General features: G+C 36.6%; 1 protein-coding gene across 1 annotated transcript; it reads right to left on the bottom strand.

The window, feature by feature from the left end:
• LOC117022067 (transmembrane protease serine 11B-like protein) lies at nucleotides 1-26,660 on the bottom strand. The gene is made up of 10 exons (XM_033105743.1): nucleotides 26,569-26,660; nucleotides 12,985-13,100; nucleotides 6,632-6,750; nucleotides 6,467-6,534; nucleotides 3,975-4,135; nucleotides 3,231-3,269; nucleotides 2,530-2,704; nucleotides 1,582-1,841; nucleotides 986-1,128; nucleotides 1-162 (listed from the first exon to the last, which is right to left on the bottom strand). Exons 1-10 carry the CDS (start codon nucleotides 26,658-26,660, stop codon nucleotides 1-3), a joined length of 1,335 nt encoding a protein of 444 aa, XP_032961634.1.
• Between the last annotated feature and the right edge of the window lie 558 nt (nucleotides 26,661-27,218).

Here is a 27,218-nt window from a genome sequence, read left to right on the forward strand (position 1 = left end):
TTAGATATGAGTCTTGGAGGCAATCCAGTTGCGGTAGGCAGTCACTCGCATATAGACTCCTGGCTTATTGATTTTACCACATTCTGTTCCCCAGCTCACTGTTCCAACAAGGTACCAAATATTTCGAGAATTGGGATAAACTAGAGGTCCTCCAGAGTCACCCTAAAGAAAGCAAAGAATATTTGTCATTAAGAGAAAATACTCCCAGATATTTTACTCACACAAAGTGAGAAGCCCAGATGAAGTATGTGATTCGTACTTCATAGAGACCATGGGAAGGTGTGGCGTAAATCCTTGCTTCACCCTTATCCGTAACAATGACTAGCCAGAATATATTCCCTAGGGCTCTTTGAGTTTCTACTGAACTTTGAAGGCATGAACTGATATGTTACAAGGTCTAGTTCTACGAGAAATCTTTGGGAGACATATGTTATTGATATACTCCAAATATATGAGAAAAGTACGCAGGCCCAGACCCAGTACCCATGAGAAAGCTAAGAAGGTAAGAGAAGTGGGCTGGAAGTAACTGAAAAATTTCTGAGACTGATTCTTTATTGAAGTATGGTTAAAAGTATGGACTGTAATGCTAGACTACCTTGTTTTGGATGCCAATCTTCCCACTTTTTAGCTGTGTGACCTTGTGCAAATTACTTTACCTTCCTCTGCCTCAGTTTCCTCACCTATAAAATGATAATAATGGTAGTAACTACATCACAAGGTGTGATGAGGATTAAATGGATTAATATTTGTAAAGGACTTCAATCTGTGCTTGGTTCAGAGTAAGTCCAACACACGTGTTTATTAAACACAAACTTATGTTGCATGTAAGGGAGAATTACTTAAGTGCCAAAGCCAAGAGAGAGTTTGACAGGATTATCAAAGTGCAAATTAATTGCAGTATAGAATTGTCTCCATATTGATAATTTTCAAAAAATAATAGTTATTTTAACATTACATGGTCAGTGTGAATAATGTCCAGACTTACCTGGCAGGCATCAACATTTCCTTCCAGGTACCCAGCACATAGCATTGTGTCTTTCACCAGGCCATAATATCCTTCCTTAGAATTACAGGTGTTTGTATCAATAATCTTCACAGGTGCTTTCTGAAGTAACACTGGGTATACACCTATAGGAAGTAAATATCAGCAAGAGAGCTGCTCTGAAACAGAGCAGGACGGAAAATTTGTTTTGTCCTCTGTACGTAAGTCATGTATTTGACTCGTGCCTATTATGATAAAAAAGCCCACTCAGTTCCCTGACTCAAATCAATTAAAAAGAAATGTTCAAAGAATAATTTGGAACAGCTTCCTAATGCTTCCTTTCTATGTCCTGTTCTCTCTTCTTACATCTTTGCAACAGAACTTTTCTAAATTAGGTTCTCCAGATTAGGGAATTTCCACTAACAGATTGGACTCCTTGGAGTGTTCCAAACCAAGGAAATTTGCAAAGTCATAACTCTATTTCCTGAGAGATCCCCTGAGAGTACCAGGCACCCAGAGGTAAATGATGACTTTGTACCTAGATCACTAATTTTTTTAAAAAAACCTTACACACTACGTCAAGTTTTCACTGAACTTACCATCATATGAAAGTGCTCCCCATCCTGTAACAACAACTCCTTCACCTGGTAGAAAAACCTGTGTGGCCTCAGGAAGACAAACTCGATGCACAACGTTATTAAATAAAACTTCTTCAGTGAGCTCTATAATTGCAATATCATCATGTTGTTCACCCTGCATGTAGTTTTCATGAATAATAATATTTTTAACATAATGTTGCATGTAGGATGGATATACTTTGGTGCCAAAGCTGACAGTATAGTTTCTGGGATTTTGTGTCCTAAAGAAACAAAAATTATGCATTTTGTATTTATTTCAAAATAATAGAAATACGACATTACTATTTCCTTGTTGGATAGTCCATTGGCAGTGATACAACATGATTTTTAAACTCATTTTGAAAATCCTGTTTGGGCCCCTATACCACACACTACGTAAGGCAATAAAGATACAGAAATAAAAACAAATAACCCGTGCCTTCAAGAAATTTAAAACAAGGAAAAATAGCATAAACACAGGCAGTTATAATTGCTTAAATGGTTGTATATACAATTAGTGGGGCCACAAAAGAAGAGGGTTTAAATCTGCGTGCTCTAGGGAACGGAAGATTCCTTAAGGAATGTGGCGTTTTGGATGAAACTATAGAGCTGAGTCATATTTGCCTAAAAGAAGAGGAGAGAGAGACAGATGTGCCGACCGGGAAGGTGGTTTGAGCAACGATATATAGTTTGGGATGTCTGGAGTATAAAGTGATGTGAGATAAGAATCACGTGAGAAAAATATGTCATATGACTGGTAAGGTCGGAAAGCCTTATTGGCTTACCATACAATTTTTCTCTCAAACCTTCCAGGATGCTATTGAGAATGAAAGGAAGTGATACTGATGATTAAACTGGGATAATAAGGGTAAACTGGAATTGTTCCAGGGCCTTTAGTCTTCCTAGCCTTGGGCGACATGATGAACTTACTTTCGAAAGCAGTGAGCTGCAGTCACTAGGTATTTTTCACTGATCAAAGATGCCCCACAGTGGTGTTGGCCATTCTTTTTGAGACTTGCTTGCCACGGCCACTCTCCCTCCTGAGCAGCAGAACCTCCCTTGATTCTATCATATGTAGCTGACATCCTTGCTCGTCTCCCACAGCCTGTCAAATGGAGTCAGTTTTGTTTCATTGAGAATAGGAGGACACTGTTTATTGGATTACAAAGCTGACAGTGAAGTGAATTATTCTTGTATGTTCTGTCTGACACTATGTTACATTTATAGGAACAAAATAATCTGTCCAGGTATCACTAGCATTCCTTGAATCACCTCCATACCTAGCATAGTACCTCCAAGACATCTCAGCACTTGGAGAATATGAAAGCTGTGGGAGTCAGATAAAGTAATGGTTAAGTCCATGAATTCTGCAACAAGACTCCGTGGTTTTAATTCTGTTCCCACCATTTACAACCTAGTTCAATTTGGGAAAATTATTTCACTCCATTGTGCTTCAGTTTCCCCATCTCTAAAATGAGGCCGTAATAATAATACCTACTTTTAGAATGGTTGTGAGAATTAAATAAGTTATATATAAAGCACTTAGAGCTGTGCCTGGCCAAGAGTAACAAATCATGACTGCTATGTTTTAGATCATCTCATACATTTAATCAAAAAGTATATGAACTTACGGCTGTTAATAATCTTTTCCGCATTGACCTTACTGATTTCTGAAAAAGAACCAAAAGAACACGGTAAATTTAATACCTCACATTAATCCAATGGCCCAGGGGCCCATGAAGTAAGGTGGTAGGTCCAGCAGAGCAAGAAGGACCAGAAATAATCTGGAATCTCACGATAAAATGTTGATAAAAAGGAAAGAACACTGGTTTATTTGAATTGTTCTTTTACTATAAATAAATGTGTGATATGGAAATACCATCTTCATAGCTCCATGTGAGGGACTTCTTTTTATTTAATCGGAATTGTAGTCTGCATTATCTAGAAAATAGCCAATATCATTCTTTAGAAGAACAGGAAGTTCCTACATGTGAACCCGATTTCTGTCAATATACAAAAATAACTTTTAGAAAAGTGATCTGTCATAATGGCAGATCCTAGGCTGTTTTGAAAAGTTATATATCATGAAAAAATAGCAAGACACACCATTACTTACAGGAATTGTTCAAAGTCATACTACCTGCTTTAGAATAAGAAGCAACATTTTCCCCTCAGAACTAATTTTAAGGTATGGCATTATTATGATTTGAATGTGTTTTTAATAATGAAGAATAAAAATTATTGCTCTGATATAAAACAATGACATTCATTTTTTTGAAACTATTGGGGATCAGATTTGCGTCTGGTGCTTGTGTTATGTGTTAGGGATAAAAAGATGAAAAGTAATACGCCTCCCAGCTAATGCATAAACTTACCCACGAGCCTAAGAGAATTAGGATCTGCAGTCAAGGATCGTGAGTGGTTATTTAGCATCTGACGTAAGATATTTTCTATTCTTCTTGTTGTGCTTTCCTTCATTGATCTGGGAGCCTTGAATATCAGCCATATATGTGCTATCACACTGTTGTCATCAGGACTGGAAACAACATAAAGGTGTCGTATGTTGCTAAAAAAAATACTGCATTTCTTTCCTCATATCTCGATTTCTTCTGCTTTTTTATGGGTTTGTGCAATACTTTCACTTTACTCACAGGACTATCCATCTGTCTACCTTTACTCGGTGATAGTATGCATGCAACTATGTTACTCAGTTTAGAGGGCAAGCAGTTCTACAAATATGAAAAATAGGAGAGGCCTAAGGCACAAGGTAGAAAAACTGGGATAATTTATTCATGCATCCATCAATCATTAGTTGCACAAATGTTATAGACAAGCAAGTGAGTTAGGTACTATAGGGTGCCGTGATGGTGACTAAGACATGGTTCCTACCCTCAAGGAATTTCCAGATTATTAAGGGAGATAAAACATATCTATAAATGACTATAATATATGTGCTGCCGAAGCGAGCACTACAAATGGGACTATAATAAATGAGGCAGAAATGGTAAGATGTGTATCTCATATGCAGATAGTCAGAGGAAGGATGTATCATTTTTTTCTTAACAGACCACAGAAAATTTCATGAAAGACCTGACATACACATTGGAACTTTCAGTATTTTCCCCACTGCATCATCAAGCAAAAAATATTCATCAGGCAGAGAAGAGGAAGAATAGCACTCCAGAATAATTGGAGAGCAATAACATTTATTAGCATTTATTGGGAATCTGCTGGGTTCCAGGTACTCTGTTATCACCTTTATTATCACATTTAGTCTTCACCACAACCCTGCAGCCTTGGTGTCATTGTCTTTATTTTAAAGACAAGGAAAAATTGAGGGTCGGAGAGATTACCTAATGTGCTCAAGATTACACAGCGACTAAAGTAGGATCCTGATTCAGTACAATTGACTCTATAATCCAGGGTTTTTACACTGTGCACTGTCCACCTGTGCCCAGACAGCCAGTTACCACAGTGTCTAGGAGATTGGACTCAGATGAAGGAGGGTCTTTAATGCTAGCGAAAGGGTAGTAGTGAAGAGAAGTTGAGTAAAACCATGCTTGAGGAAAATTAATGTGACTATCGTGTTCAGGGAAGATTTGTTTGTAATTGGGAAAGAGATGGGCAACCCAAGAGGCTGGCCAACAGCCATGTAAAAATTGTCAAGCAGTCCTGAGACTAGTGTCTGAAGTGTCATTCTTTTGCTTTGAATCTCCCTAATGCATGACCAATCTTCTGGCATATAAATCAGTAATCATTCCTAGGATGCACTCAATTCATGCAAGTTTGATTATCATAACAGGGTGTGCCAAAATAAAAAACTGCCTCTCCATCACTTCCTATGGGCCCATGCTCTGTGTAGGTACCTGAAATTACATACATAAGAAAACAGAAAAGCCTACCAGTGGTTGCAGTTTTCTCTGAGAGGTACACGGGCCCTTTAATTTTAGTCTCCCATTTCTTTCCAATACTCAAATTGAGCCCCAAGGTTAATGCTAGTTGAAAGCTTGATCTATTCTGCAATTCCACGAGTCTCATGAGTTCCAGGAGCAGAGAAAGAAGGGAGACATAGTCTGGTGGTATTGTTGAAGGTAAAAGCAACAGTTCCCTTCACTTGAAGTGTGTTTATTTGCAAATATTTCCACACACGTTAACTTACATTAACTTCTTTGATCCTGAGTACAGTTTTATTAGAGAAGCAGTGTAGGTATTATTATCAATACTTCATAGATAGGGGAGCAGACTCAAAGTGATACAGTGACTTGCCCAAGGCTCTCTAGGGCACTAAGAGATAAAGGCTGGGCTCAGGTTGTCTAACTTCCACTCTAAGCCTCCCTCTGCTATACCATGCTTCTCCAAACCCACATGCAGAGAACACATCATAGGTATTTTACTTTTTGTTATGGTGACTAGAAGGCTTTCCTTGGCATCAAAGTCTGGTGTGAATATGCTCTTTTCTACCCTTTAAGAGCTCTTAGACAGTTCTATAAGGTGTTTAGCTGACTTGCAAGGAGAAAGATATGAGAAAACAAGGTCTTAATTTATGCTATTGCTAAATAAAAATGTCAGAGCATTAAATATTGATCTTAGGGACCATCTAATGTTTGCTGGTCATAAAGACTTATGAAACCAGAGAGATACATCATCTGTAATTTATGAATTGATACATTCTCAATATAGCTAATGAACTAAACTATAGAGCCGGATCTTTGCTTCAGTTTTATACTCAACACTTAATCTGACACTTTAGAATAATGTTGAATGTTAATAACTAATTGCTTAATGACTATAACATATCAATAGACTCTTTTTACAGAGGAACTTTAAGCATAATGGTATATATGATGGGTTATTGTTTGCTACTTACACCAGCGTGATGACTTGAGAATTGATATATTGTCTGTAAATGCTAGAATTTTGAAATGCATCAATCATCTGTTAAAGATAACATAGTCAAACATCAAATTCCAATAATATATTTATATGTCAGAAAATTAACAAATAAATATAGGAAATACTAAAAACTATTTACCTTAGTCTCGAGAATTTTGCTAAGATGGTTATTTTCCGGTGATGTCTCCCTTTCATAATTTCTGTTAAATGGTATATCCAGCACTTTAAAGCTACCTTGGTAGTAGTAGGTTCTGTTTTCTGTGAGATAAAGAAATGACCCAAGAATTATTTAAGTTAAATGGATTTCAAATCCAGATATAAATTACATAGTAACATCACCTAGTAAATATTATGCTCATATTAGATTTTGGTAAATGCTGTGACTTTTCCTGGCACAGTTGATTAGATAACCTGGATATTGTGGCAACTGTTTATTAGACAAAGAATGAAGTACATATATATCAGAAAGAGGTCAGAAAGAGTCACATCTTGACTGAGACACATATGACCACATACTATAAATAAGATTACTGTCTAGAATAATCAGTTCTCATACTGAATAAAAATATTTACCATTTACTAAGTATTTACTATGTAATTTTATGAAAATGATATGAAGTGACATTCTTTTTTAGAGAAATGTAGTTTCGGAGATATTCAGTAACTTATCAAATATCATATAGCTATTAAGAAAAGCCAAGTCAAAACTTGATCTGAGGGCCTGCCCGGTGGCTCAGGCAGTTAGAGCTCCATGCTCCTAACTCCGTAAGGCTGCCGGTTCGATTCCCACATGGGCCAGTGGACTCTCAACCACAAGGCTGCCGGTTCAACTCCTCGAGTCCCATAAGTGATGGTGGGCAGCGCCCCCTGCAACTAAGATTGAACATGGCACCTTGAACTGAGCTGCCTCCTGGATGGCTCAGTTGGTTGGAGCATGGGCTCTCAACCACAATGTTGCCAGTTCAACTCTTCGAGTCCCGCAAGGGATGGTGGGCTGTGCCCCCTGCAACTAGCAACGGCAACTGGACCTGGAGCTGAGCTGCGCCCGACACAACTAAGACTGAAAGGACAACAACTTGAAGCTGAACGGCGCCCTCCACAACTAAGATTGAAAGGACAACAACTTGACTTGGAAAACAGGCCTGGAAGTACATACACACTGTTCCCGAATAAAGTCCTGTTAAAAAAAAAAAGAAAAAAAGAAAAACTTGATCTGAGTCCAAAGCCCACATTGAATCCATTATATTTCCTTCCTAAATTTTCATAGATACTAAGCTATTTGATGTATAATATATCTTACCTCTAATATGTGATAGATATTAAGCATCTGGCAGTGCCTTGCATATGACAAGCATTAAATAAATGTTAATATTAGTTTGCAATATGATCATTGCCTTTGAAAGTCATCTTTGGAAGAGACAGGCTCAATATGTATGAAATTATTACTAATGAGGTACTAATAAGCGATTAATTAAGTGATATAGTTAAATGTTCAACTATAAGTCCTACATGAATGCAGAGAAGAGAGATACTATACTTGAAATAAAATATGATCTGTCATTGTAAATGCAGTGAAAATATTTTGAAAAAAGTGTGAAAGTTCTAAACAAAATGCTGAAATGGATTGGTTATAAATAATAGTTTGTAAATGAAAATTATTAATTGTAATTAATTTGTCTGTAAGTCATGGATCTTTTACTATAGAAATCAAACTTTGCAATGGCAGTTTATTAGGTTTTACAATAAGTAGCAAAAAATAGACCTTGAAATGATTCAACTCTATTTTTCATAATTTAATACTCAACAATGTATCCTTCAGTTCTTCAATTAGATTCCTAAATATTTCTACCTATTACAGCAATTAGACAGCTATGAATATTCCTCAATGTAAAAACAAATAATTTGGCAAGATACGCACAGTTTTTATTATTGGAACACTTTTTGCAGAGCCAATGAATAAAGTGCATATGGAATGAGTAAGACATTTAAGACTAACAAACCATACTCTAGAACAAGGAAATCAACTCTTAAGTATCTTATTTTTAATTTAATTGTATGAAGCAATCCTAATGGGTTACTGGGATTGTTCACTATGCTGAGGCCACTGGGAATACAGTTATTGTGCTCTGTTGGTACCTGATGAGATGAAAATAACCCCTTGGGATGGGATATCAATAAGTCATGATTTATATTCCCATCTCTATAGGTGATTCAAATGTCAATAGGAATTGATAACGATGGATAAAGGGCAGAAAGAAGGAAATTGTTTTACAACTTTTCCATGACTTACTACTTATAACTTATTTCTTCAAAGAAAACTTACACAAACACATATGTTCATTTTTGTTTGTTTGTTTGTACTAAGAGTGTTCTCTAGGTGCAATAACAGAGTTTAAGCATGAATTATGAGAACACATATTTAAAAGTGGCAGAGTATAAGCACTTCTTCTACAGTGTCCTGCTTCTATGCCCTGGCAGGGGTGCGGAGAAAGACAAGGATAAAGGGCTCAATTCCAAGGAAAATAAGAAAACAGCCACAACTCCAAACTAAAAACTATGAAGCAAACATGCCAAAAGCTGTGAAATATACACTAAGGTAAGGAATGACATAGATCAGAGATACATCTTCTCACAAGTTGTGTTAAATGAAGATTTTCTAAAAGTTCTCAATGATTCTATGATTTGAGTAATAAGACTTCAGGTTCTGGAAAAAGATAAGGAATATTTGTGTAGACACATATTTGACCCTGCAGAATGTCAGCAGTGAAAATAGAAGTGAAACCATACTACTGTGCCATTTTTATTATATCTGATCCAATTTCCCAGCTGAGGCAACCTGCTGGAGGTAAGCCAGGATAGAGAAAGGAAAAAGTTGGGATCACTCTATCATAATTTAAAGAGTCTGAGAATTAAGGAACTTTCCTCAGTGCCTCCCTAGCTTCTTAACTATTAAAAACTGAAGGTAACTGCGCTGTGCACCTGAAGCTGAATGACAATGAATGCCAACTATGATTTTATGTATATATATATATATATATTTACAAGAAGCGGAGTACAGCATTAGGAATAGAGACAGTGGAAATGTAGTGGCTCTGTGTGAAGTCAGAGGGATAGTGGATGGGAGGAGGGGGATTCACACAGTGAGGGAAATAAATGATAAATGTCTAAGTATTACTTTGTCTTGTGCACCTGAAACTAATAAAAAAATTTTTTAAAAAAACTGAAGGTTAATGTGCCCTAGTATTAAAGACAATAACAGACTGGATAAGAGAATGTTTGAGAGGACAAACCAAAGTATAAGTTGCAAACTCCCTTAGTGTATGAGCCAACCCTAGACTCACTTCCCACAGTGTTCCTTAGAAAACAATCTCACCTAAATCAAAAAGAGTAAATAATAATTACAATGGAACCAATAGGGAGTTTGTATATAGATGCTGAAGGGGAGAAAAGCCAAAGGAGGAAAAATATAAATAAATATTAGAGGAGGAATTATCAAGGTAACAGAGGAAGAGTTTCAATTACTACTTCTTATTGTCCTCAAAATATTGTAGAATAAAGAGCTCAAAATATACAACAATTTAATGATGAAGGAAATCTGGAGAATTCAGTAAAGAAATGAAAGAGGAAAGTAAGACTGTCACATGTGAAATCCACACTGGAAACAACAGATATAAATTTTAAATGTTGTGCTGTGGAAGACAGGCTTGAGCAAAACAAGCAAATTGAAATGGAAATAGAAACCAATATAAAATTATTATTGAGGGAATAAACAACGTGAGAGGCAAAGGTGATCCAACAAATGCATAATTGATATTCCTGACAAAAGAATTGAATAAATAAATTTGAATCTGTAGTTTAAAAGGGCTTGTTGTGTTCTAAGAAAAAATGATACATTATGACCACAAGGCTAAGACAGACTAGATGTGATGAATCCAAAGGATAAAAAGTATTGCAGTGGGGGAAGTAAAAATGGGTGCCATTTTAAACCAAAGATCCCTAAATGGCATCAGACACTTCTGGAAGTAGAATTGAAAGTGTGATTAAAAATAGGAAGATTGGTTGAAACAGCTAGATCCCAGTGTCTTACCCAACTGCTGTTTTTAGATCAGGGAAAGTGAGACACAGATGAGGGCAGGTACATCGTACACAAAATTCATATGCTGGATTTCTACCCCCCATTTCCCCCCCGCAACTTGACTACAGAAAGCCAGAAGCCCAGAATATCTCCACTGGACAAAACAAGGGAAACTTTTTTCTCATCTGGGAATTCTTACCAATCCCAGAGCAAAAACCTAACTAAGTATACTGATAATTTGGGTTCTCTCAAGAAAACAACCTAGATAGAATGATCTATATTAAAAGTCATTGTCAACAGACACTCCTTTCATAGACAGCTTCCAGTCAGCTCTTTAATCCCCCATCTTAAATGTCAGCAGACACTAAAAGATGAACATATATTTGACAAAATTGTCTAATATGAAATACAGTTGATCCTTGAACAGCATGGGTTTGGACTGTGCATATCCATTTATATGCAAATTATTTTCAATAAATACCTGTACTGTTTTTGATCTGCATTTGGAAGTCTGCTGTTGTGGAAGACCAACTGTACGCATTAATCTCTTAATTTCAAGATTGGGGATTAAAGAGCTGACTGGAAGCTGTTTATGAGAGGAGTGTCTGTTGACAATGACTTTTAATATAGACCATTCTATCTAGGTTGTTTTGTTGAAATAACCCTAATTATCAGTATACTTAAAAAAAAAAAGAAAGAAAGAAGGTCAAAATATTATGTAAATGAACATGATAATATATATTATCTAAATAGCTAGATAATAAAGAATATATTTTAGCAATTAAATATATAACAGGAACAAAGAATTCAATAGGATTGGAAAATAAATTTGAGAAAACGACCAAGAGAGTGATTTAAAAAAAAAAAAAAAAAAACTAAGGGTAGAAAATAAAAAGATAAATATACATAAATTAGAGGCAACATTTAGGCAGTCCACTATCCAAATTATAGGATCTCCAAAGAGAGAGAAAGAGGAAAGAAAATTATCAAAGACATAATTTAAAATAAATGCTAAAGTATATGAGTTTCTAGATTGAAAGCATAATGGATAAAAATAAGATATAGACAATGTCACATTACTAACTGCCAGCATAATGGATGAAAATAAGATCCACACTATGTTACATTACCATGATATTTCAAAACACTGAATACAAAGAAAAAGATCCTTTGAAAGCAAAAGGACAATAAAGCTTTATCTTCAAAATTCAGAGGGAAAATTTTTTTTCAATCCAGAATTCTATACTATTAATTAAGGTTAAGAGTAGACATTCAAGTTGCCAAAAATGTATACTTCCTACAAAGCTCCTAGTATATAGATTTCACCACAACTGAGTGAATAAAATAATTAAAAGGAAATATAGAATGCAATCATTATGAAATTAAGTCCAACCTACTGCCAGAAAATGAACCAGGAGACAATTACAAGTCATCCCCAAAATGTTGCTGAAGGGAAATCTCAAATCAAGACCTATGTAGCCAGGGTGTGAATGACTATGGAATCCTCATCTTGCATAGTAGAAAGTGAATAGATAACACCAATAACTGAAAAATATAACGATATTATGAATCAACTTAAAGAGTTGAAAGTGGTGGCCTCTGAGAAATGGGACATAGGGAGGAGCTGCATTTTTCATAAAAAGCTCTGCCAATTTGACTCTTTAAATTATGAGTATGTATAGCTTTGTAGGAAAAAAAACTCCAAACATGACAAAGTCATAGAAAAAGCGTTGATGATGATGACCACATCCTCCATTTAATATATACATATTCAAAATTAAAAAACTGTAGTGATTATGATTACAAACCAGAATGAAGTGTTATAAACTTTGATAATTGACAAAGAATAATATTGCTAATAAACTATGGGGAGTGTGGGAGAAAAATGAGAAGTATAAGTATGCTGATTTGCTTGTCTTTCATAGCAGGATATAAATATGATTATGTCTAAAGTTAAAACATATGTTTTTTTAAAAACAACTCCAACTTATGTTTCCGAAGTCTTTTTAAATCCATGTTAAAGGGATTTTTTATTAATGTTTTTGTTATAAGGAAAAATTAGTCAAAATTCAATATTCTTTGGTTTCTCTTCTTCACATAAAGTAAGTGTAATATCTTAATTATAAAGTGACATATATAATACCATCTTGATAGAGTACTTTTCTATCTGTCAATTATCTATCTATGTATTCATATCTCTATATGGCATATATTTTTACCTGTGTATATTCAAAACAATGTTTACAATAAAGTGTTTGGTAAATGTTAATGCTTATTTCTGGGATCTCCCAAAATCCCAGAAATAAGAATTTTAAAGGGAGATAATTCATTACTTGTAACTGTCTCTTTTTCTTTTGTAGAAATGGAAATAAAGTTTACAACAAACTGAAATAAATAGAAATGTATTCTTTACCAACCTATTGCCAAAAAATGAACCAGGAGACCAATAGTTATTCCCAGGATTGCCAACACTCCAAACACAATGAGGGCAATCATCCATAGTGGCAAAGATGTACGAGAAGTTCTGATTGGTCTGCAAGTAAAAGGCATAAATATGAAGGATACATCAGAAATATCAATCATTCCAAATCTTTATTTCTTTCCTCTTGCTCACTCTTAGAAACTCCACAATTTAGGCAAAATAGCAAAAGACGTGGAGAGAGAGAGAGAGAGAGAGAGAGAGAGAGAGAGAGAAGGAAGGAAGGAAGGAAGGAAGGAAGGAAGGAAGGAAGGAAGGAAGGAAGGAAGGAAGGAAGGAAGGAAGGAAAGAAGGGAGGGAGGGAGAGAGGGAGAGAGCGAGGGAGGGAGGGAGGGAGAGAGGAAGGGAAGAAGGAAGGAAGGAAGGAAGGAAGGAAGGAAGGAAGGAAGGAAGGAAGGAAGGAAGGAAGGAAGGAAGGAAGGGAGGGAGGGGAAAAAGGAGAGAGGGAGCGAGGGACAGATGACTGGAAGAAAAAAATTCATGAGCTTACCTGAAAGTTTATGATCAAACCTCTGTGGATTGTGCTATGAAATTATTTTTCAGAAGTCTAAGAGTTGGTGCCAAGTTATCTACACTTAGCATCTAGTTCCCTCCCATAATCAATGGGTAGTGCCAGAGTTAGTTAGTATCAATAAATGAAGAATTTGATGGGCTGGGAGGAAAGAGTGGGGAATGAAAATGTCTCAGAAGTTCTTTATGCCTAAACCTACCATAAATTTTTTAATGTATGATTATGAGCCTATATTATTTGTTATGTCCTTATTATATACAAAGAACACAAACAAAAATGAAGTGTTATGTTGGGTCAGAGTAGTGTCCATCGCTCTTAGTAGCTTGTTTATGGCTGTGGTTTAAAGAGATGTTTTATAGATGAGCATGCTATGATCAACCTGCAATAAATAAGTTAGGTATTTTCACTGTGTGTCATTTATACAGCAAATACATGTTGAGAGCCTCTTCCTAAGTTGAAAGAGGGATTTGTGGGAACTTTCCAGACAAAGAGGCATGGAAAGACATGTAGGTAGAGGGAACAATGTACCATGCTCAATGAATGGCCAGCAGTTCAATTTTTGTGCAGCAAACTGTGAGCCATGTATTGGCCAAAAATGAAGTTAGAGAGTGTAATGGTTAATTTTACATGTTAACTTTGGCTAGGCTATGGTGCCTAGCCATAGGCACCAGTTGTTTGGTCAAACACTGTTTGACATGTTGCTGTGAAGGTATTCTGTAATTGTGATAAACGTTTATAATCAGTGACTTTAAGTAAAGTTTACCCTCGATAATGTGGGTGGTATTCATCCAATCAGATGAAGGACTTAAGAGCTGAAACTGAGGTTTCTGGGAGAAAAAGGAATTCTGCTATGGAGTATAACATAAAAATCCTGCTTGATTTTTCCAGCCTGCCAATTTGTGCTATGAATTTCAGACTTGCCAACTTCACAATTGTGTGAAGCAATTCCTTAAAATAAAATCTCTCTCTCAATCTCCAGGTACATAGATGATACATAGATGATAGGTAGGTAGGCAGATAGATAGATAGATAGATAGATAGATAGATAGATAGATAGATAGATAGATAGATAGATAGATAGATACTATTGGTTATAATATATCATATATATCTATATGCCCATAAATTTATATCTGTCTATCGTCTATTAGAGATCCTATTGGTTGTGTTTTTGTGGAGAATCCTGACTTACAGAAAAAGACGCAATAACAAGAAGGACTTTTGATGCCACACAAAGATGTTGAGATTTTGTCTTGAAAATTGGGACTCCTCCAAGTATGATTAGAGGATAATCTTAATCACAATCACCGGGAAGTTCTAATTAAATATGCTGACTATCATATCCTACCTCAGGTCTACTGAATTCAAATTCCTAAAAAGGCCTAATAATTTGCACTTTAACACTCCTGGTGATGCAGATTCTCACTTAATTATGTGATATCTTAAGGAAATCACATCTATCTTTCATCTAGACACATCACATTGTCAAGTTTTTCAGATTAAAAGTAGCATAAGGGGCAGTGTGTATTATGTATTTGATCTCAGATAAAAAATAAATTGGGTTGATGCTTTCAGGAGAACAAGAATTCTTTCACTTTTAAAATCCATCCTCTATTGATTTTTTTCACTCTGTTTTAAAACTATTTCTTGCTTCTTTTTCCTCAAACCTTCAGCACCACCCACCCCATTCTTAGTCTTAGCTGATAACCTTACTTCCTACCCCACTGAGAAAATGGTAGGCATCAGAAAAGAATATTTACAACGCCATTATCACATTTGTGAACTTCTCTTCATTTGTACCCCACACTCTGCTCTTTTTTCATGTTTCTATTAATAAACTGTGACTCTGTCCTAGGCCAACTTCTCCACCATCTCATCTTATTTTCCAACCTATGTTTCTAAACTATGTGCCAGTCATTTCAAATTACTCAGAGTTCCACGCTCAACCAGACTCTTTCATGACTCCATGTCTGCACATTCTGGTCCTTTTGCCTAAAATATCTGCCTCACGTCTACCCAGTGAGCTTCCACTCAAACTTTATCACTCAATTCTGTCATCTCATTTTCTCTGAAGTCTCCCATGGCCCAGCCAATTATGGGTCTACATTGAAAATAATTTTTGTTTTTACACAGCAGTCTTTTTACCTCTAGTTTTGACCACGTTGTCACCTGGGGCCATGTCATTATTTGTTGTGTTATACCCAGAGCCTAGTGTGGTGTCTAGCACCTTATAGATCATGCATGTTGAGGAGTGAATGAATGAATCAAGGGATATTAAGGACAGTAATAAAAGAAAATGATGGTAGTAATAAAAGAAAATTATGAATTTAAGAAAATTTGGAGTAGAATATTTGTCAGAACTTGGTAATTTAGTTAGCTATATTGGTAAAGGACGGGAATATGTTAAAGATGATGCAAGAGTTTACCTTGAGAAGTAAAGGAGAGTAAAATGAAGCCTAGAAGAGATAACTTGGGGAGGAAATGGTAAATATTTTATATCTTGAGATTGAGAGACATTTAAATTTCCAATACACAACTGGAGATATCAGACTGGTAGTTAACTGAGGAAACTTAACTGATATGTCAACATAGGAGTCATCCCAAAACAGGGAAGAAACAAAGATGTGAAACTATATTAATATATTGTAGTACATGTTATATAAAATATTGTACAGAAGTGATACTTCTCTTTTTAAGACAAACATATGTTTCCATTGTAATTATAACTAATTTATCTCCATTTTTCATACCTTTCCTAAATTTCCAAGTATTATTGTTTGATATCTCTCAAAAGACTTTAAACTCTCAGTACATATTTATTAGCTATCAAATTCAAAATATAGTTCACCTTTCACTGATGGGTAAGCACTTACCTCATTACATAAGCATTTAGCCCCACCAAAACTACTTTGTTCACTTCTTGTTTCTTTAATCTGCCCCACACCCTTTCTTTACTTTTCTGTCTCCCATGAACTCTTACTAATTACTTTATATTTATACATTTCATGTTTGGACTAGTTTTATTTTTAAAGCTTTACCTCAGAACAGTACTTCATATAGATTTGGGCAAATTTTTCCCTAAATCAACAAGTTGTTTTAAGAACTTGTATTCTTTTAAGTATAGAAATAAATCTAAGTCTATTAAAACTCAATCAAATAAGACGTTTTAGACTTCATCCAGACACAATGGTTTGAAAGTAGAGAACTGAAATGAAATTCAAGAGTAAAATTAAGCCTAGAATAGGTACTTGGGGAGGAAATGGTAAATATTTTATATCTTGAGTTTGAGAGTAATTTAAATTTCCAGTACACAACTGGAGACATCAGGTATCAGAATTTATTTTTAATTGATCTTTATTGAAAACACTGTAGAATTTTACATTTACAATTCCTATCCTCTTTTTCCATTTTGATTATTGCTTGTCACCATCGCAGATGCTACTCTGGGTTGTAGCAAACTTTTACTCATAACCTAAAAATCTTACAAACCATGGTGTAGATTAAATAGCTGCTTAAAAATGACAGACTTCCCAGGCAGAAAAATCACTCAACTATTTAGCCAATATTTCTGGTAGTCCATACTACAAATTCTCCTGAAAAGTCATGTAAAGGGAATTACCAGAAAAGGATCCAGATTATTAATTTGATCTTGCTATCAAAAAAACCTCTGACCATGTCTCTACCTTGACAAGGATCTAACCACAGCTTTCTTTCTTTTACAACCCAGAGAAGTATCTGAGGTGGTGACAAGCAATAATCAAAATGGAAAAAGAGGATAGGAATTGTAAATGTAAAATTCTACAGTGTTTTCAACCCATTCCATCCTATAGGAATACCATAAAAAAATTAAAATTGATAAAATGTGGTTTTGAAGTCTTGATTTCTACTTCTTGTGTTCTTTCCCTTCCTCTTGGCTGTTTTGTCATTCGGGCAGCCAAATGCAAACATTGGATTGACTAAAGTCTCCTCAAATGCAGCTGCAGAAGCAACCATGTTGCCAAATCCCTCCCAGCCCTTCTCAGCAACCAGATTAATGCCTCACTCTGAGAAGCTAACCAATGAATTAGTGCTTGAATCTTCCCTAGGTAATTTGGAGTGCTTAGAAACAGTGGCTTTAATCCTTTGAAATCATTCAGGTTAGGACCGCACACAAGTTTCAAAATGTTGAAGGAGAAGGAGGAGGTGCCATATAAATAAAAAGAAAATCATCCCCCAGCATTAAAGTGATGACTATCTTATAGGCAAAACAAAACAATCATACTGTTTCCTCTTCACTTTTAAAGGTGAGTAATGATTCTTCACCAATAGATCAGAGACGTGGCTAATAGGGAAACGTCAGGGTTATAATATAATATCTTTAATTAAAAAAATTACAAAACCAAAAATTATTTAGTTCAAGACAAAAATGTTCTTAGTATATTCTGTCACAGTGAATGCACTCTTTCTAATAACGTTTTACATGAATACTGATACTGTGAAAATGCGTGTGTGTGTGTCTTAAAGAGCGCAACTATTGACTCAGTATACACATTTAAAAATATATATTTGTATAAAGCACGTGTTTATATTTCACAGTTGTCTGAACATTAAATATTTTATGATTAGGTTCTCTGAATTTTACTGTTTTGCATATGAGTATATTTTGATGAAAACACCATATGAGCTAAAAGTACATTTTTAGAATGGCATTAATGATTATTGTTAACATAATAATTATCTAATTAGATACTTTAAAAATAAACAGTACATATCAATGCATAATTAAACTCTTCTAGTTTATCAACGTTTTACAGATAAAAATACATTGTTGTATATATGATTCTATAGAAAACACCTATGAATCAATGATACTGTTAAAATTCAAGACAATATTCATGGAAGCACTTTAGAAAGCACAAGATGTTTAAAAAATACAAGGGAGTCATAATCATGATCACCACGAAGAACAATTTAACATTTGATTTATAAGAGAAAAAAAATTTCTCTCTGCTTCCTCCTCTTCACCTTACAATAATCACACATTCATATTATTTTTCATTCACAGGATGTCAAGCCACATGTCACCTTTCTGAAGCACTCCCCAAATCACTACATAAAACTACAGATTCCAGACACAAACGCACGTATTTGGTAGAGTTATCTCCATGCTAGAAATTTAAAATGCTGTGGAGGAATTACAAATTCCTCCTAAACTCAGTTATTTTACTACAACCTTTGGGTGGGAGTCATAGTAGGGAAATAGTGTTACTTCTATTTATGTCAGAATTTTAGGCAAACAAATCTCCACTTACCTATACATAATGTGCTGATATATCTGCTGTTGGTATCAGTAAAGATAAAGAAAACTTCTTCACTTCTTTTGTCGTGATCAGTGGTTCTCAGGCAAATGTGCTAACCACAATGATACTTGGGATTTTAAGGGTTGGGTGCAATAGCAGAAGGTAATTAATGGGAAACTTGTTTAACAAGTGTTGGTGACAGCTGTGGATCTGTGGCTTAAAGGAAGAACTGAAAAGTCCTCTTTGAGTTGGATGCTTAGAAAAACACAGTAGACATAACCTGGATTGGTCACCTGAGAGGTCCACCCAAGAAATCGGACCACAGATTTGTGAATCAGTATTCTGACTCAGATTCCATTCATCTCTGTAATGACACAGAGCTTCCCCTCAGTGAAACCAACTGTACCCATAAGAGCAGTCTCTGAAAATGATTTAAATAGAAGTGTTTTTTTGATACAATAATTCTGCTACAGCATTTTTCATTGGTAGCCTGCTTAACCTAAAAATTCTTATGTAGGAATGGGTTGACAGATGGAGGTAGGTTTTAGTGTAATAAATTCAGTTCTATTTTGGTAATTCTTTATAAGAAAAAAAATTAAAAGGACTACCAATTAATTGACATAGTCAAGAGTTGTTTATTAAGTGAATGTGGATTAAGTTTTTGAGTAGCACAAAGTTTTTACAAAAACCAAAAATAAAGAGGTTATTTAGACATTTTGGATACAAATACCTAGATTTATTTTTTTTCAGTTATAGTTGACATTCAATATTATTTTATATTAGTTTCAGGTATGCAACATAGTGGTTAGGCATTTATATAATTTTTTCAGTGATCCCCCTGATTAGTCTAGTACCCACCTGGCACTATACATAGTTGTTGTAACATAATTAACTATATTCTCTATACTATACTTTACATCCCTGTTACTATTTTGTGACTACCAATTTGTATTTCTTAATCCCTTCACCTTTTTCACTCAGCCCTCCAACCCCTCTCCCATCTGGCAACCATAAATTTGTTATCTATGAATCTGTTTCTGTTTTGTTTGTTCATTTATTTTGTTCTTTAGATTCCACATATAAGTGAGATCATATGGGATTTGTCTTTCTTAGTATGATTTATTTCACTTAGCATAATACCATCTAGGTCCATCCATGTTGTTTTTTTGTTTTGTTTTGGTTTTTTTTAATTTATTGGGATGACAATTGTTAGTAAAATTACATAGATTTCAGGTATACAATTCTGTATCACATCATCTATAAATTACATTGTGTGTTCACCACCCAGAGTCAGTTCTCCTTCCATCACCATATATTTGATCCCCCTTACCCTCATCTCCCACCCCCCAACCCCCTTACCCTCTGATAACCACTAAATTACATTCCCCAGATTAATTTTCAAACCCCGTGGCCATCTTGTGGTTACTGATTGTTTTCTAATCCCCTCACCTTCCCCCTTACTCCCACGCCCCCGCCCATCTAGCAACCCTCAGTTTTTCCTCTTTGTCTCCAAAACTGTTTCTGATTAGTTCATTCACTTATTCTTTTCTTTAGATTCCGCAAATAAGTGAGATCATATGGTACTTATCTTTCTCTGTCTGACTTATTTCACTTAACGTAATGTTCTCTAAGTCCATCCATGTTGTTGCAAATGGTAAGATTTCTTTCTTCTTTATGGCTGCGTAATACTCCATTGTATAAATGTACCACAGTTTCTTAATCCAGTCATCTACCAATGGGCATTTCGGTTGTTTCCATGTCTTAGCTATTGTGTATAGTGCTGCAATAAACATAGGAGTGCATAAAGATTTTTGAATTGGAGTTTTGGATTTCTCCAGATAGATACCTAGGAGTGGAATTACTGGATCATAGGGTAGTTCCATGTTCAGATTTTTGAGATACCTCCATATTGTTTTCCATAGTGGCTGCACCAATCTGCAATCCCACCAACAGTGCACAAGCGTTCCCTTTTCTCCACATCCGCGCCAGCACTTGTTGTTTGTTGATTTATTGATGATAGCCATTTTGACTGGGGTGAGGTGGTATCTCATTGTGGTTTTTATTTGCATTTCTCTGATGGTTAGTGAGGTTGAGCGTTTCCTCATATGTCTGTTTGCCATCTGTATGTCCTTTTTAGAAAAATGTCTCTTCAAGTCCTCTGCCCATTTTTTAATTGGATCGTTTGTTTTTTGGAGTTGAGTTGAGTGAGTTTTTCATAGATTTGTGATATTAATCCCTTATCAGATATATCATTGGCAAATATCTTTTCCCATTCAGTAGGATCCCTTCTTGTTTTATTGATGGTTTCCTTTGCTGTGAAAAAACTTTTTAGTTTGATATAATCCCACATGTTTATTTTTTCTCTTACTTCCCTCGAGCGAGGGTATATATCAGTAAAAATCTTACTCCGGGTAATGTCTGAGAAGTTTCTTCCTATATTTTCTTCTAGGTATTTTATGGTTTCAGATCTTACATTTAAGTCTTTAAGCCATTTTGAATTTATTTTTGTATATCGTGTAAGGAGGTGGTCCAGCTTCATTTTTTTGCATGTGTCTGTCCAGGTTTCCCAGCACCATTTATTGAATAGACTATCTTTACTCCATCGTACATTCTAGCTTCCATTGTCATAGATTAAATGGCCATATAGGCATGGATTTATTTCTGGACTCTCTATTCTGTTCCACTGATCTATGTGTCTGTTTTTATGCCAGTACCATGCTGTTTTGATTACTGTAGCCTTGTAGTATAATTTGAAGTCAGGTATTGTTATACCTCCCACTTTGTTCTTATTTCTCAAGATTGCCTTTGCTATTCGGGGTCTTTTATGGTCCCATATAAATTTTAGGATTATATGTTCTATTTCTGTGAAAAACGACGTTGGCAGTTTGATAGGAATTGCATTGAATATGTATATTGCCTTAGGCAGTATGGACATTTTAACTATATTAATTCTTCCTATCCATGAACATGATATGTGTTTCCATCTATTTATGTCTTCCTTCATTCCTTTCTTCAGTGTCTTATAATTTTCTGAGTACAGATCTTTTACTTCTTTGGTTAAATTTATTCCCAGGTGTTTTATAGTCTTTGGAGCAATTGTAAATGGGATTGTTTTTTTAATTTCTCCTTCTGATGTTTTTTTATTGGTATATACAAATGCAACTGATTTCTGAATATTAATTTTGTATCCTGCTACTTTACTAAATTCATCTATCAGCTCTAATAGCTTCTCGGTGGAGTCTTTAGGGTTCTCTCTATATAGTATCATATCATCTGCATACAATGATAACTTTACTTCCTCCTTATCAATTTGGATGCCTTTTATTTCTTTTTCTTGTCTGATTGCTGTGGCTAGAACTTCCAGCACTATGTTGAATAGAAGCGGAGATAGTGGGCAACCTTGCCTTGTTCCTGATCTTAGGGGGAATGGTTTTAGCTTTTCCCCATTGAGTATGATGTTAGCTGTGGGTTTGTCATATATGGCCTTTATTATGTTGAGATATGATCCCTCTATTCCCACTTTCCTAAGGGTTTTTATCATAAATGGCTGTTGGATTTTATCAAATGGTTTTTCTGCATCTATTGATATGATCATGTGATTTTTATTTTTCATTTTGTTAATGTGGTGTATCACATTAATTGATTTGCGGATGTTGAACCACCCTTGCATACCAGGGATGAATCCCACTTGATCATGGTGAATGATCTTTTTAATGTATTGCTGAATTCTGTTCGCTAATATTTTGTTGAGGATTTTTGCATCTATGTTCATTAGAGATTTTGGCCTGTAATTTTCTTTTTTTGTGGTGTCTTTGTCTGATTTTGGGATCAGGGTGATAGTGGCTTCGTAAAAAGTGTTTGGGAGTCTTCCTTCCTTCTGGATTTTTTGGAAGAGCTTGAGGAGAATAGGTGATAGTTCTTTTTTGAACGTTTTGTAAAATTCACCTGTAAAGCCATCTGGTCCAGGGCTTTTGTTTGTTGGGAAACTGTTGATTACTGATTCAATTTCCGTGGTGGTAATCAGTCTATTCAGGTTTTCTGTTTCTTCTTGAGTTAGCCTTGGAAGGTTGTACGCCTCTAGAAAATTATCCATTTCTTCCAAATTGTCAAATTTGTTGGCATATAGTTGCTCATAGTAACTTCTTAAAACTTTTTGTATTTCTGCAGTGTCCGTTGTCACTTCTCCTCTTTCATTTCTGATTTTATTAATTTGGGTCCTCTCTCTCTTTTTTTTAATGAGTCTGACTAAAGGTTTGTCGATTTTGTTTATCTTCTCTAAGAACCAACTCGTGGATTCATTGATCTTTTGTATTGTTTTTCTGGTTTCTATTTCATTTATTTCTGATCTGATCTTTATTATCTTCTTCCTTGTGCTCCCTTTGGGCTTATTTTGCTGTTCTTTTTCCAGATCCCTTAAGTGTGAAGATAAACTGTTGATTAGTGATGTTTCTTGTTTCTTTAGGTAGGCCTGCAATGCTATGAATTTCCCTCTTAGGACTGCTTTCGCGGCATCCCATAGATTTTGTTTGGGTCGTCGTGTTTTCATTTTCGTTTGTCTCGAGATATCTTTTGATTTCTTCCTTGATCTCCTGCTTGACCCATTCATTATTTAGGAACGTGTTATTCAGCCTCCATGAATTGGTGTGTCTTCCAGTTTTTTTCCTGTAGTTCATTTCTAATTTCATAGCATTGTGATCAGAGAAGACAATTGGTATGATTTCAATTTTCTTAAATTTATCAAGACTTGTTTTGTGGCCTAACATATGGTCTATCTTGGAAAATGTTCCATGTGCGCTTGAGAAAAACGTGTATTTTGCAGCATTGGGGTGAAATGTTCTGAAAATATCAATTAAATCCAAGTGGTCCAATGTATCATTTAAGGCTGTTGTTTCCATATTGATTTTCTGTCTGGAAGACCTGTCCCTTGTTGTCAGAGGTGTGTTGAAGTCCCCTACTATAATAGTGTCACTGTTGATCTCTGTCTTTATGTCAGTCAGTACCTGTTTTATATATTTAAGTGCTCCTATGTTGGGTGCATAGATGTTTACTAGGGTTATGTCCTCTTGTCGGATTGATCCCTTTATTATTATATAGTGCCCATCTTTATCTTTTAGTATGTTCTTCATTTTAAAGTTTATTTTGTCAGATATAAGTATTGCAACTCCAGCTTTTTTCTCGTTTCCATTTGCATGAAATATCTTACTCCAACCCTTCACTTTCAGCCTGTGTGTGTCTTTTGTTCTGAGGTGAGTCTCTTGTATACAGCATATACAAGGGTCTTGCTTTCTTATCCAGTCAGCCACCCTATGTCTCTTGATTGGAGCATTTAATCCATTTACATTTAAAGTGATTATTGATAGGTACATAGTTATTGCCATTTTTAAATTTGTAGTTAGGTTGTTTTGATCTTTCTTCTATTTACAGAAGTCCTTTTAGTATTTCTTGCAATGCTGGCTTGGTGGTAATAAATTCCTTTAGCTTATTTTTTTCTAGAAAGCTCTTTATCTCTCCATCAACTTTAAATGATAGCCTTGCTGGATAAAGCAATCTAGGTTGTAGGCCTTTGTTTTCCATCACTTTGAGTATCTCCTGCCACTCCCTCCTGGCCTTCAATGTTTCTGTAGAAAAATCATTTGATAGTCTTATGGGAGTTCCCTTGTATGTAACCCTCTGTCTTTCTCTTGCTGCTTTTAGGATTCTCTCTTTGTCTTTAAGCTTTGCCATTTTAACTATAATGTGTCTTGGTGTGGACCTGTTTGGGTTTATCCTGGTTGGAACTCTCTGCACTTCCTGGGCTTGTATGTTGGTTTCCTTCATCAGGTTGGGGAAGTTTTCGGACATTATTACTTCAAATATGTTCTCAATCCCTTGCTTCCTCTCTTCACCTTCTGGTATTCCTATGATGCGCATGTTGTCGCGCTTGATGTTATCCCAGAGGTCTCTTAAGCCATCCTCATTGTTTTTTATTCTTTTTTCTTTCTGTTGTTCCGTTTGGGTGATCTCTGCTACCTTGTCTTCTAAGTCGCTGATTCGATCCTCTGCTTCATCTAACCTGCTGGTAATTCCTTCAAGTAAGTTCTTAATTTCGGTAATTGTGTCCTTTAGTTCTAACTGATTGTTTGTTATGATTTCTACATCCTTCCTTATGTCTTCTCTAAGATCCTTAAACATTCTTATCACCAGTGTTCTGACCTCTGTGTCTGAAAGGTTGGTTACATCTACTTCATTTGGTTCCAGTTGTGGAGGTTTCTTCTCTTCTTTGTTTCCCCATTCTGGCTGACTCTCTGTATTTGTTTTGATGTATTAGGTAGATCCCCTAGAGTTCTTAGTTCTTGCTAGGTTATCTTATGTAGTATGTGTCCTTTATATTTGACTTGCACTACGTCGTTCTTCTCCTCTGCATGTGCTCCAAAGGTGACTCTTGTGTTGTGTATATTGTCCTATTCAAGAAGATCTTTAATTGCTTTTTGCTTGTGAGTAGGTGGGGTTAACTCCTGGGCTGACTCGTTGTTGTGAGACTTGGCCCTGCCCCCCACAGGGCGTTCTGCTGTGTGAGGGTTGACCACTTAAATGTGGTTTGGCCTCTATGGGCTCTAGTGCCTGCAGAGAATTTCCTCTGGGTGAGTGACTTGTAGGTCAAACCCGGTAGTACTCTGGTTTGGTCTGGAGTTGGCCTCTGGATATATTGAATCTTGTGCCTCTTAAGCTGGGCCTTCGTAGGGCAGTTTCAGAACAAAGCAAATCACCAATCAGAACAGCAACAACAACAACAAAGAAAAAAATCAAATACATTCACATGTAAAAACACCCGATAACCTCCACTTGACACAGGCAAAGATATCAAAGATATAAAGACAAGCAAAACAAAACAAAACAAAGCAAAACAAAAAGCAGCGACAGTCTCGGCCTAAGCCCACCAAGCAATGTCCAGGTTGTCCTCTGCTGTACCAAAGAGCCCCCTGCTTATTGCGCAGGCAGAGCCGGTCACCTGGTGCCCAGAGTGACTTTGGGACTGCAGACTTAAATGCGTGGGCCTGAGGGGTCTGGATGATAGTTTTTACAAAGTCAGTGCAGTTTCTGCCCTTGCCTGCACATATGCACACTGAGAGTAGCACCACCAGCCCCATGTCCAGTACTCCTGAGTCTTAGGGCACTTCTTCAGTGTGTGTGTGTATGGGGGGGGTGCGGGCGGGAGATTTCTGATCTGCTGAAAGCCCAGAGCTGTGTCTGCCTTACTGCTGATCCCTGGGAGTGTCTCTGCAGTTGCACTTGCCCCGCCCTAGGCAGGCCAGAAAGGGTGGGGGCTGGGGATGGAGGGGTCTTCTCTCTCCCAGCCCAGCCGCGCGTCACCCTCTTCCCGCAGGCCAGAAAAGGTGGTGGCTGGGGGTGGAGGAGTCTCTTCTCTCCTAGCCCAGCCAAAATCACACTCTTCCCAGTCTCCTTACTGGGTCAGGGCTGCCTGTCAGGCTTCCCAGAGCCTGAGCACTACTGCGGCTCCTCTGTAATCTGACACTACTCCTCAGTTCAGGGGCCAGTTTAAGTCTCTGGAAGGGCGGGGTAGGATTGGAAGAGAGGGGCGGGGGAGGGGTCCAGGTATGGAGTCTGTGTTCTTTGTCCGCCCTAGGGCCCACTAGCCGCCCTCCCGGCGGGAGAAATCAGCCGTGGGTCGCAGGGAAAGAGCCCACCTCCTGGTCTCTGTGCTCTCCATTCCGCCCTGGGATCCCCTGCGTGCCTGGAGCTGCGGGTGCCACTGCGGTTTTCGCCACCACCACTGGCCAGGACCCCGCCAGGGCGGGGATGCTGCCGCGGGCCTCGAGTTTTCATTCCGCTCCCTTCCTTCCTTCCCCTGCTCGCCCAATTAGCGCACCTTCAAGTAATCGTTCCACGAGTCTCTTAGCTGTTCTATGTGATGAGCAAAGAGTTCTTTGATGGGTTATAGGTCCCGTTTGTAATAAGATCCGGAGGAGAACTCAGAAAGTGCGCCCCGCTGCCGCCATTCCTATGACGTCCCATCCATGTTGTTTTAAATTGTAGTATTTCATTCCTTTTTGTGGCAGAGTAATTCTCCATTGTATATATGTACCACTTCTTCTTTACCCAATCATCTATTGATGGGCACTTGGGTTGCTACTATACCTTGGCTATTAAAATAGTGCTGCGATGAATACAAGGGTGCATACATATCTTCAAATTAGTGTTTTGGATTTCTTCGGATAAATACCCAGAAGCGGAATTGCTGGTCATAAGGGAATTCTGTTTTTAATTTTTTGAGAAACTTCCAAACTGTTTTTGTTAGTGGTTGCACCAATGTGCAATCCCACCAACAGTGCATAAGGGTTTCCTTTTCTCCACATCCTCAGCAATACTTGTTTGTTAATTTAT

The sequence above is a fragment of the Rhinolophus ferrumequinum genome, chromosome 5, assembly GCF_004115265.2.
Source record: "Rhinolophus ferrumequinum isolate MPI-CBG mRhiFer1 chromosome 5, mRhiFer1_v1.p, whole genome shotgun sequence".
In the NCBI taxonomy this organism is placed as follows: Eukaryota; Metazoa; Chordata; class Mammalia; order Chiroptera; family Rhinolophidae; genus Rhinolophus; species Rhinolophus ferrumequinum.

What these genes read in the sequence shown, in the direction of transcription:
- LOC117022067 (XM_033105743.1), bottom strand. Translation starts at nt 26,660, where the DNA reads ATGAAAACTCGAGGCCCGCGGCAGCATCCCCGCCCTGGCGGGGTCCTG. An exon ending in TCTCAAGTCATCACGCTGGT is followed by an intron (nt 4,136 to 6,466) that starts GTAAGTAGCAAA and finishes TGTTGTTTCCAG; the next exon opens with TCCTGATGACAACAGTGTGA. An exon ending in GCAGCTCACTGCTTTCGAAA is followed by an intron (nt 1,842 to 2,529) that starts GTAAGTTCATCA and finishes TTGTTTCTTTAG; the next exon opens with GACACAAAATCCCAGAAACT.